The following is a 13234-nucleotide window of genomic DNA, read 5'->3' as shown; positions in this document are numbered from 1 at the left end:
CCTATGGAAGCTTGTTTCCGCCAATGAATAATAAATAAATAATAATAATTGCGACTTTTTATCTCACAATTCGGACTTTTTTTCTCACAATTGCGATATATCAAGTCAGAATTGTGACTTTTTTCCTCACAATTGCGAGATATGAAGTCAGAATTGTGAGAAATAAAGTCGCAATTGCGAGATATAAAGTCAGAATCGCGTGTTATAAAGTCGCAATTCTGGGAAATAAAGTCGCAATTGCGAGATATAAAGTCGCAATTATGAGAAATAAAGTCGCAATTGGGAGATATAAAGTCAGAATTGCATGATATAAAGTCGCAATTGCGTGTTATAAAGTCAGAATTGTGAGATAAACTATTCCGAGGTAAAAAAAAAGAAAGAAAAAAGTCCGTCTTTTTTTCCCCTTAGAATTGGACTTTATATCTCACAATTGTGAGTTTATATCTCACAATTCTGAGAAAAGATGTTCTGACTTTTTTTCTCGCAATTGCGACTTTATATCACGCAATTCTGACTTTATATCTCGCAATTCTGACTTTATAAAACGCAATTCTGACTTTATATCTCGCAATTCTGACTTTATAACACGCAATTCTGACTTTATTTCACGCAATTCTGACTTTATAACACGCAATTCTGACTTTATTTCACGCAATTCTGACTTTATAAAACGCAATTCTGACTTTATATCTCGCAATTCTGACTTTATAACACGCAATTCTGACTTTATTTCACGCAATTCTGACTTTATATTTCGCAATTCTGAGAAATAAAGTCAGAATTGCGAGATGTAAACTCGCAATTGTGAGATAAAAAGTCGCAATTATTTTTTAAAATGTTTTATTTTGTGGCGGAAACAAATTCCATAGGTTCCTGTGGTCTCCCACTGCAGTAGAAAATACACCCAGATACGGCCAAAATTGGTGTGCTTCAGATTTTCCTTGGCAGATGACATCTGTGTTCTCACAAACATCTTCTGCTCATACAAAAAAAAAGGGAATTTATGAGGTGGAATTGCTCAACAACAGAAGCCAGGAAGAACATATTCTGACCAAAATCTGTTTTGTTCTGGTGTTTGTATCTGAGTCAAAACTGTATCAGTACAGAGGAAGCAATTCCAGCTCTTCATATCAATTATGTAAGAAGACAACAGTCAGTAAACACTTCACACAACACACACTGTATTCTCCCGATACCTCCTTCAAAAACATGACAATATGTGCAAATGAACTCTCATGTTCATCAAGCTGTCAGAGATTCAGAGAGAGAAACACGCCACCATGTTTCTTGTCATTCTTTTTATGTAAATCCGTCTCATCACTTTGTCACTCCCTCTATATGAGTAAATATCATCCATGTGATTACTCATATGCAATACTGCCATCATACACTGTTTAGCAAGAGCAATAATGTCAGATTCTGCACTTAACAAACCCAGTAAACCCCAGATTTCAACACAGAAGGGAGAGCAGGAAACGCTCTGTGTCGTGAGGACATGACCTTAAATATTCCAGCTTTTGACAGCCAAATCCATCTGTGTTTGTGTGAAAGAGAGAGAGAGAAAGTTTTTTGTTCAGGGAAAAACAAAAACATTACAAGAAATTGCAGTTTAAAATGTGATTTAATGCCTTTGAATAAATGATCAGATGAAATACTTTCAAAAATAAAATAAGTTTTGAAAAATACCACAAAAAAAGAGAATGAAACAATTGACACTATCAAAATCCTGAATCATATCCACAAGTATGGGCATCCAGCACATGTATTTTTGTACAATGAAACATACTGACAGCATCCTAAATGTGAGCAAATATAGGTGGAGTTTATATAAAGTATCTAAAGCTTTACATTTTAAATGCTGTCAATACGTCCAGAATTTCAGATTATATATGTATACAAAATTTAGGTGTAAATGCTATCAGGCAGATCATTTCTAACTCTGACAAAAATGTTTATATACAGGTGCTGGTCATAAAATTAGAATATCATCATAAAGTTGATTTATTTCAAGAATTCAACTTAACAGGTGAAACTAATATATAGACTCATTACATGCAAAGTGAGATATTTCAAGCCTTTATTTGTTATAATTTTGATGATTATGGCTTACAGTTTATGAAACCCACTAAATCAAAATCCCAGAAAATGTGAATATTGCATGAAATCACACAGTAATTACACAGTGATACCATGGTCATTGAACCAGGCTTTGGTTCTTTTGGCAGTGTGGGCAGGTGCAAATCCTTCTGGAAAATGAAGTCATTTTTTTTCTGGTTTTTTTTCTGTTTGGCAAAGGCACACAAATGACTTCTGGTCGTGATGAACTCTTCTTGAAAAACTTTTTTCTTCAGAGAATATAATTATTACAGAGTATCAGCCTTCCATATCTGTCCTTAGTATTTCAGGCACCATAGCAAAATTTCTTTCTTCATCAGTTACCATCAATGCTGTGCTTCCACGATTCCTGTTGACATCTCGGGAAAACACAACATTTTGGTCTCATTTCCTTACGATACCAGATGCAAATGATAAGATCTATTCATGTATGGGAGAGCTGGGAGGCTGAGATTGTATTTAATTTGAGTTCACGTTGGCAGACCATGTTCCAATTTAGAGTTTGCAATAACGAATGTCAGATGTGTTCTTTTCAGAAAGTTTTCCGAATGATTCTCACCACCCATGCCCTCTCTCTAATAATTATCCCAAATATGCTAATCAATGCAACTATGACTGAATGCAAAACCACAGCTCACAAACTTTGTATCACAGTCCAGCCTCATAGAAACATGAGGAAACACAATCACACATGATAATTAATCAGAATTTAATGCAACAACAAAAAACAACAGTCCACTTTTAAAGGAATCTTTTGGGTTCAATGCAAAATAAGCTCAATCAAAAGTGTGAGAAGCTTATAGTTTTATAAAAGCACCCACATTAATTCTTCTATTAAAGCTTATTAAAGAGTTATTCTTGTTAATTTTATGATGATTTTTAGGGTTTAGGTGTTTTAAAATTGCATAGAACTGATGAGTTGGTAAGTGATTTATTTTTTTTCTACACTAAAATTATATTAACATACTTATTGTTTACGTCTTGTGGCTATTCTATTGAAACCATGATTATTTAAAGGTTTACAAATTGGCCTCATTCACTTATAAGTGGCTCACTGCCAAGATTCTCGTGTTTTTTTATAAGTAAAAGAACGGGTGAGTAAAAATAAATTGTGGTAATCGACATTATCCCATTATGCTATATAGATTGAGCTTAACTTGTACTGATTCTGGAATATTCCTTTAAACCCACAAAAGTTCTGTCACAACTTGTGAGATCTATACAAAGATCTGTGACAACACAATCCCATGCATACTTGAACCATGTGTCCTTTTTTTTGGCATGGTAAAGCATTTCATTCAAAACATCCTTTAGAAAACAATCTGGATTACATTTTTCATGCATGTGTAGCATAACACACACACTCCTATTCAGGAGAGGCACGTTGAGGGTGGCCCAGACTGCAAGTAGACACGTGCAGTTATAATTATATATGACAAAGAACGAAGTCTCTCAGCCAGTCGAGCAGGATTAATGAGGAGCTATGTGATGTATTGCTGATCATTCAGGATTCATGCTGTGACTGCGCCCCTCAAGTCTTAACCCTGGTAAGGTAGCCCTTAATGTGGGGGTGAGGGGGTCCGTTGATCTATTATGTGATCATGATGTGCTTATTACTAGTGAATGACAAGTCCAGTGGGTTTTGCAGATGGGTGGAGGTGTGCAGCAGATAATGCACATTATTCTGGGAGGCGGGACGGAGCATAGAAAGAAAAGAAAAAGTTTATGGAAAGTCCTCTTGGTGAATTTACAAACAACAGAAATAAATATTTGTTACTTTTTTGATTTATAGCAGAACAGTGCTGATTCAGTGAAACAAAGTGTTCCCGAAGCGTTGAGATACTTGGCCAGACGGCCACGGTTATTCCACTGTTGCGCAACTTACTTTCAGGCAGGCCTTGGCCTCAAAACACACAGGAGGTAAAAGAAAACATTATGTGGCTTTCGACAGACAGACACACACACACAGAGAGAGAGAGAGAGAGAGGGGCGGTTGCTCTGGAATTTCCACATTGGACTTTATCCATTGCCAAAACAACCTCTCTCTCTCTTTTCCCAAATCTAAACCCCCACTGAGCTGTGGGCAGGTCAAAGGCTCATGAATAAATGCCTCTCACACACACGTGCTTATAAACAGATCCATGCAGGCAAGAAAAAGCCTCAGTCCCGTGAAGAAATGCCTGTGGACACAAGAGAAATTGCAGAAGAAATAAAGGAAAGTAAACGCCGGTTTTGATCACATTACGATCACACCGCATTGCTAAACGGCTTTTGGGGATATGACGACAGTTATTGCCACAGAGAATTCAGAAATTCTGCAATAAATCAAGTTGTTAGTCAGTAATTTCAACTGTCAGGGGCTCATTCTACAAGAGGAGATCTGTGGATTTTCCAGGGACTGGTGCACAAATTCCCGAGAAATAAATTAATTTCATCTTTATCCGTGAGTATCTGTTGATTCTTTTTGAGCATAATTTTAAAAGGCAGTTTAATAAAAAAAATTTATATATAACGTTTTTATTTTTAGGTTTTAGTTTTCTGCCCTTAGGTTGTAAACTGTATTTTGCAATATATCAAACTATGTACTTTTAAAGGAGCAAAATAAATTAACTGGATTTATTAAGCATCCGAATGTACTGCAGACCATAATTAAATTTGATTACACCATTATCGCCCCCCAAAAAAAACAAATATATAAATCACTCAAGCAGAAATATAATCATAGCCACTGTCAGCACTTGTAGCAAATCTGAAATGAAAAGTGTAATTGGTGTTTTTAGTGCACTTTGTAATAGCCATTACTTGAGCATTTAATAGAACTTTACTTCCATTATGGTGTATGGTGTCTTCTCTTTAATTTTAGAAATGAATTCAGACTCGGTCGCAATGGCAGAGCTGCATGGAAAGATGCATAAACAGGAGACAGTGTGCATCTTTGGAACGGGTGATTTCGGACGCTCGTTGGGGCTCCGTTTGCTCCAGTCAGGGTACAACGTTGTATATGGATCCCGGGACCCTAAAAACTCTCTGTTGCTGCCTAAGGGGTCAAAGGTCATGACTCATGCAGCAGCAGCTGGTGAAGCACATGTGATTTTTGTGGCTGTGCAGAGGGAGCACTATGGATTTTTGAGCTCCCTGGCTTCAGATCTCGAGGGAAAGGTGCTGATAGACGTCAGCAATAACCTAAGCAGGGGTCTCTACCCAGAATCCAATGCAGAATTCCTGAGCAGGCTGCTTCCAGGGGTGACGGTGGTCAAAGCCTTCAACACCATATCTGCCTGGGCACTGCAGTCTGGGGGACTAGATGCCAACAGACAGGTAAAACATACAAACATAAACACAGTGTTTATCCAGTCAGGTGGACGGAATACATAAAAGTGGTAACACTATGTTTTGATGGTCCCCTTTCATTCAGTTGCACCCACATCCCAACTAACTCTCATTAGAGTATCTGCTTAATATCTGCAGACACTTTATTGTGATGCTCCCCCAACAGACATTCTACTGACTATTGAGTATTAGTAGACTTTTAGGGGTTTGCAGAATACATCAACATGTACTTGCAAAGTTATAGTAACTTATCTGTTACTTATAGTAACATTACTTAGTCAACATAGTATACTGTCTAAAGGGACCACAGGCAGGTAAAATACATAAATAAATGTAAAGACATGTAAATGCACAAAATAAACTAATTTTGTTCAAAGCAATTAAAAGTAAGTGAGAGAAAATGATGATTAAGACATTGAAAGCACATAGCTAGCAAATTCTCATGCATCAAATTTTACTAAATGTTGTTAATCATTTAAGCAACAAAGGGGCAAAACACAGAAAAGCTGTTTTGAACAGAGTTGTTTAAAATGTAATGAATCAAGCTTAACGGACTGTCTTACAAAACAGCCATAATGAAGACACACGGGCTTAGGTGTTTGCATGAGCTTTTGTTATTATAGTACGAACAAAAAGACAAATCAGACATGACAAATGCATACAGCTGCACTTCATATTTCCTGTGCTCCATCTCTACTCTAAGGCAGATAAATGACACCTATCATGAAACAAAAAAGCACAGCATTTAACTTTGATCACAGTACAAAAGACAAACTAATGCATGTATAAATGTCTGTGTCCACGGCATTAGAGCTGTTCACAGTTCATGAAATGAGGCAAGCTTTTTGTAGGAAAGTCATATTCACATCAGCAGGTGGTGGATGAGAAACTGGCCAGATGGAATCTGAGCTCTGGCAAACTATTATTATCGCTATGTTAGTGCGTATGTTCTTTGACACCTGTTTGTGTGTTTCTCAATAAAAATGAATAGTCACACACGGCCAAGCCGTTATTATTTCTCGTTTTGATTATGATTTCTTGTTCTATTTTCTGAAGGCCAACTGTGACAACATTTTGTATTGTTCAGGCTCAGACTGCACATTGCTGTGAACTAAATTTAATTCCCAGAGGATATTTCACTGCTGTCTAAAACTATTAAAGTTGCATTTAGTTTCAAGGGTTTTGTAGGTCAACAGAATGGCAGCTTGTTAGAATAAGTCAAAAACAATGAAACCACTTGAAGATAATTTGTCACACGAGTAGTTTTTGTGGTAGCACTTTACATTACGGTTCTATTCGGTAACATTATTTAATGCATTAGGTATCATGAACTTTTTTATTTTATTTATCCTGGTTACAGTTTGTAATTTATCAATTGTTCATTGTTAATTCATAATACATCAATGTCAATTTGTACTTGAAATCTTATGTATTAATATATGTAAAATAATAATAATATTAACCAAGATAATGTGCACTGAAGATGTTTGGCCTTAAAATGAAGGTGTTCTTGCCTTACCCGATTCACACTGAAAGAAACTTGCCATTTTATGCTTCAACCACTGATGATGACAGAGAGTCAAAGTTCATTTATGTATGTACAAATTAACATTAAATGATTTAAAATGATGTTTTGTTTATTGTTATTTCATGTTAGCTATTGCATTAACTAATGTTATCGTACAAAATGTTACATTTACACAGTTTTACGTAAAGTAAATTAATTCTGTTTTCTATTACATGTTACATTGTATATATTGTTGGACTGTTTTTTTCTTCTTCTTCGTTTGATTAGGTACTTATCTGTGGTGACCGGGCTGATGCTAAACAGCAAGTGGTGGACATTGCTCAAAGTCTTGGTTTCACTGTCTTGGACAGAGGCTCCATCAGAGCAGCTGCTGAGTTAGAAGACTTGCCATTGCAACTCTTCCCTCTCTGGAGACTTCCTTTCCGCATCGCCATTTGTTTAACAGCTTTCATATTCTTCTACGCGCTCACAAGAGATGTTATCTATGAGCGTGTTACCAATGGTAAAGACAATTCTTTTCGCATTATGGTCTCGCTGGCCAACAAGGTCTTTCCCATCGTCTCCCTGGTGATGCTGTCCCTCTGTTATCTGCCGGGCGCGTTGGCTGGATTCCTGCAGCTTTATAACGGCACTAAGTACCGTCGCTTCCCTGATTGGTTGGATCGCTGGATGCTGTGCAGGAAGCAACTGGGCCTGTTAGCGCTGGCCTTCGGTTTTCTTCATGCTATTTACACTTTAGTTATTCCCATCAGATACTATGTGCGCTACAGGATAAATGTCTACACAATATCATTGGTAAGTTGAGTACTTTTAAATCTAAGGTTCGCTTATTCTAATATGTGCATCCAGTTTATTTATCACCAAACAGCTGTTTAAAATCAACATGAAATCTAAATGAACCCTATTTAAGGACAGTTCACCCAAAAATGAAAATTCTGTCATCAATTACTCACCCTCACGTCGTCCCAAACCCATAAAACTTTTGTTCATCTTCAAAACACAAATGAAGATCTTTTGATCCCTCCATTGACAGCTACGCAACCACCACTTCGCTTCAAACGGTTCATAAAGAGATCGTAAAACTAATCTATATGAATTTAGCGGTTTAGTCCAAATTTTCTGAGGAGACACAATCACTTTATATGATGAACAGATTATATATCTCAGATTTTATCAAAAAGATCTTCATTTGTGTTCCGAAGATGAACAAAAGTCTTACGGGTTTGGACGGACATGAGAGGGAGTAATTCATGTCAGAATTTTTTTTTTTTTGGTGAACAATCCCTTAAAAGCACATTCCAGGCTAGGCTATTTTTGTGAAAAAAATTGCTTTATTTATTTATTTACTTAGTTAGCCTACTTACTAACAAACGTTTCACCAATAAATAATGTCACATTACTAAACTACAGTACATGAAATTTGTATAAAAATGTGTACATCTATCCAGATGTAACCATCAATAAATAAGTTCAAGTTCATTTTATTTATATAGCACATTTTATAACAGCCACTGACTGACCAAGGTGCTTTACAGAACTACAAGATTAAGACAGTAATACCATGCATAACAGCACAGCACAGATACAGCAAATCTAAGAGCAGCCTTAAGCAGGAGTAGCAAAAACATTACATAAAAAACAGAAATGGCAAAACAATATGACTCATCAATAATAAAACAGAAATGGCAGTATCAGACTTAGATAAAAAGGAAAAACAGCATCAGACACAATAGAGAAATAGTAAAACTAACCAACCTTAATTATAGGCCAAGGAAAACAAGTGCGTTTTTAAAAGTGACTTAAAAGAAATCACGGAAGGGGCTATCCTAACTTCTAGGGGCAAATTGTTCCACAGCCGAGGCCCAACCACAGCGAATGCTCGATCCCCTCTGCGTGTGAGTCTGGAATGTGGGACTGATAACAGGTTCTTATCGCTTGATCTCAGACTTCTTAATGGAGTGTATGGTTGTAGCAATTCAGATAGGTAGCTTGGTGCTTGGCTACATAGAGATTTCTATACAAATAAAAGGATTTTCAAATCAATTCTGAAATTAATGGGTAACCAATGAAGTGACCTCAGAATTGGGGTGATATGGTCACTTTTTCGACTATTTGAGAGGAATCTTGCAGCAGCATTTTGCACTAATTGGAGACGAGCAATTTGAGTTTTTGAAATACCGCAGTAAAGTGAATTGCAGTAGTCTAAGCGTGAGGAGATAAAGGCATTAGATCACAGAACAATTAAAGTGATTAAAAATATAAACTTTCTCAATTCTGTTTTGCAGGTAAAAGATAATAAAACCTATGAGTTTGACAACACAGCAGCCTGGCGTTATGACTCCTACTATTCCATGGGAATTCTTGGATTTGGGCTGTTTGTCTTATTAGGAATTACATCCCTTCCATCTGTCAGCAACTCCCTAAACTGGAGGGAGTTCAATTTTGTACAGGTATTACGTCCACAGTCTGTGGAAATGCATTTGAGTGTCACTGGAGAAGATTTGACTAATTACTAACAATGATGTTTGTTAAAATAATTGTTCCTTCTTTCCTTTACAGTCTAAACTGGGCTACATGACCCTGCTGCTCTGCACCTTTCACACATTACTATATGGCTGGGATAGATTTCTGAAAGCTTCATCATATAAGTGGTGGATGCCTCAACCATACATGTTGTCTCTGGTGGTCCCCTGTGTGGTTCTGATCCTGAAGTTAATCCTGATCATGCCATGTGTGGACCGCAAGGTCACCCGTATCCGTCAAGGCTGGGAGAGACAGAGCAAGACTTCATCAAACAGCAGAGACACAAAGACAAACCAACCACTCATGGCGTAGCCAAAAACTATCAGATGAAACTGAGACTGACTTGGGACTTGACTTAGACTCAAAATCTGTAGGTCTACAAGATCTCACTCTATAACCCACGAATTCTATTCCCCTTTAAACTTGGGACATATTTAGAATGGTACTCACAAATGCATATTATATTATGACCACCGATTGTAGTGCATCACAACATAATCAATCCATATCATATATGTTCATATTAGAAATCCTCTATCCCTTTTAAAGAATACAAAGGCAGCAATGGTGGCAGGACTTTTATTAGAGCACACTTTTCTGTATTGTGTAAAGTACTTGTCTTTTTTATTACCTGCTTCCTCTGGGCTATTTCCTCTCAAGAGCCTCCCAGTGGGCTTTTTCCTTTAGATATTATCGATCCGAAACTGAGCAGCAACTTACTTCTTGAACTGTTTCTGGGTTTGGGCTTTCCCGTCTGCAGAAAAGCTCATCTTTCTCTCTCTTGTGAAGTATAAAGGAGCTGTCAATCACACTGGCTTTCACCTTCACTGGTGAATGGCCCTTTATGTACTTTTATGAAGAATTGCAGGCTGCAAAGAATGTAGCTTAGACCAAAATAGCAGGGCTCATTTTATGACAAATATTTCTGAAAGTCTGTAAACGCACAGTTGAAGAAATGGAATAACTTCTGAGCACAAAACATTGTCAATAAATATTGGATATTCACTGATTTTGATTTTATTTTTGTATCACTTATATAAAATCAAAATAAAAGCAGAAATGCATGTCATAATGACATTTAAACTTTTCAAAATCATGATTCATACGCATAGATGTTTGTAAAGGCTTGGCCATCACTGGCGGGGAAAAAACTTGCTGAAAATAACCTTCAAATTAGCTTGGATTGTATTTGTTCAGAAAAATTGTATAACAGTTTATTGGCTGTATAATTATAAATAGATATGTTATATTTAATATATTATATGAATAATATATTTTATATAATATTAACAAATTTAAACATACACACACATACATATATATATAAAGCTAATTTTATAAACTAATAAATACACACATTTTATAAACTAATAAAACTGAATGTCTGTATCTATACTCCGACATAAAAAATAGATTCAAAGTTGACTTATTAATGAAATTACATTATCTATTTTAAATGTCAGTTGAATAATTTAAGCATAGCCTAATCATTAACCCACCATTTAGGGCTATCAGATATCTTGGTTATTGACCTTGCAGGATAACAATAAATATATATAACCACCAATGACAATTTTGGAGCAGTCCAAATTCTTTTAATTATATCTATGTGGTAAACCAAAGTTACAGTTATGTTGTGTTGTAATGCTGTGTTTTACGTAAACATATATTTTGAAACAAAAGAATTATTACTTACATAGATGACAGCATCACTAATGAGGTGGCAGGACAGGCTTTTAATTAGAGAGATCATGATGCGTATTGAGATGTCATTTCTGTTTTTGGCATTAATGACATAAAAGATAAGCAGGTAAAAGAGAGCAGTCAGTCCTGTGCAATGCAGACATGACGTCTCTAGAGTGCAAAGAGTTGCACAGTCAGTTCTTCAATCTCTGTCCATCTGTCCAAACCAAAACTTAATGTTAATCACTAGTCTGGTCTCCACAGACCAACCTCTGACCAGAAGAATCCATGTTGAAACTGTACACTGTAGTTCATTTATCATACAACATGATTTCAGTTTGCTAAGTCTATTTGCTTTCACAGGAAATGATAGTCTTTTGAATTATTTAGGCTTGAGGAAAGGCAAACGAGTGTCTCTTTGAATGAAACCGTGCGCCTTTTGGGACTGCGATCAAACAATCAGCAACACACACCAAGCACATTTTGTTGTGGCCTCACCACAGACGTCTCTCAGGTGATACAAAGTATCGTCATAGAGGGAAATGATGAAAGGCTGTTTGGGTTACATATCAAAAGTGCCTCAGCACTGACAATTCTGTGTGTCCCCGTGTTTGTCTCTATTGCCTGTGTATATTTCCTCAAAAAATTCAGCTCTTCTCTTGCAGAATGAAGCTGGCCCCATTTCATAGATACTTTAAAAGCAAATAGAATACAGTTACCTCTCTATGTTGCTGAAAAGATGCTTTTTTGCTTTGACAATCAAACTGGATACAAGACAAGCTGGTAGATGATAGATGGTAGATTTTCTTCCAACTCGACTTCAAAAAGATAGAAAAGTGAACCGGAATTGAGGGATCTTCAAAGAATAAAGAGGTTTTACCATTTGGCTTCATTGGACAATATAGAAACAGTAGCCTATCAGCAAATTGAATTAAATTGACCAACAGAAATTTATTTTCTTGGCTATATGATCAGAACTGGCAGCAAAGACCAGAAGTATCTGTAGCACATCAGGTGGGATGACATGATGCTTTCTTTAGTTGCTTTTCAACTCATCAGTATCTCATGAAAAATGCATGAACAACATGCTGCTGTTTTGTAGTGGATCCTTCCCAAAAAAAATTGTAAAATGGTTTCTCCGTTTCCTAATCTTGTTAGTTTTACAAGCGATTTACCAGTGTCTGTCTGACTGACCACTGAATGTTTATGGGCACTTTAAAAATCTACAATGTCATAATGCCATACCTGAGCCCAGGAGCATTTCTAGGTTTTAAAAACATCAGGGGCTGGGGGAGGGTAAATAGATAACATGATTCGATACAGAGAATAATGTATATTGTAGGCCTATATGCGCGGGGGCAGATTGGTTTAAAAATTCAGCCCTGGCACTGTAGCCACACCAGCCCACATTACCTCACAGACACGCGCATTCAAATGTGAGGTAGTTATGGGGGTTCGGGGGTATGCTCCCCCGTGAAAATTTGGATTTCTCGGACCTCATATGTGCATTTTAAGGTGTTTGAAGGCCAAAAAAATTGGATAACAATAGCTTTAAAAGCATGTCAGTGGGCAGTAGCATAAATTATTTGTCAAGCAGTTGACAGGTGAAATATTCAAACACATTCAAGGACCATACAAATATCATACATTCATCAACTCATCAACTTATAAATATATATTTATACTTATGAATTATCAAGCTGACTAAATCACACGACTGCGCAGCAGTTCACATGCACTCACAATAAAAATACAATATAATTTAAAACAAAGACAAGCTCATTATACAAAGGAAAAAATATTACAGATCTAGACAAATTGAGTTGCTTATAGTTAAAAGAATGTCATGAACGATCATTTAGGCTAGATGTATTGATTGCATTAGTGCGTGATATTGAAGAGTGCGCGCCTCGAGCACACGGCTGACACGACAGGAAGGTTAGTTTTTCTGAGTTTTATATTCTGACATATACCGTGACAACATCTCATCTGACAGAGGACTGTGCGGCGCTGCTGACTGCGTTAAAAAATAAAAAAATTGCTGTGAGATTGTAC

At 36.6% G+C, this 13234-nt stretch overlaps 1 protein-coding gene across 1 annotated transcript; it reads left to right on the top strand.

The window, feature by feature from the left end:
• The first annotated feature begins 4230 nt into the window (after positions 1 to 4230).
• steap4 (STEAP family member 4) lies at positions 4231 to 10505 on the top strand. Its single transcript, XM_084435322.1, has 5 exons — positions 4231 to 4558; positions 4979 to 5433; positions 7241 to 7768; positions 9259 to 9423; positions 9533 to 10505. The coding sequence occupies exons 2-5, from the start codon at positions 4981 to 4983 to the stop codon at positions 9806 to 9808; spliced, it is 1422 nt and encodes a 473-aa protein (XP_084291448.1). The 5' UTR covers positions 4231 to 4558; positions 4979 to 4980; the 3' UTR covers positions 9809 to 10505.
• Positions 10506 to 13234: the final 2729 nt, after the last annotated feature.

The sequence above is a fragment of the Rutilus rutilus genome (genome assembly GCF_951802725.1).
Source record: "Rutilus rutilus genome assembly, chromosome: 17".
NCBI lineage: Eukaryota > Metazoa > Chordata > Actinopteri > Cypriniformes > Leuciscidae > Rutilus > Rutilus rutilus.
Note: the sequence above shows the minus strand (reverse complement) of the source record. Positions and strands in the feature narration are given on the sequence as shown.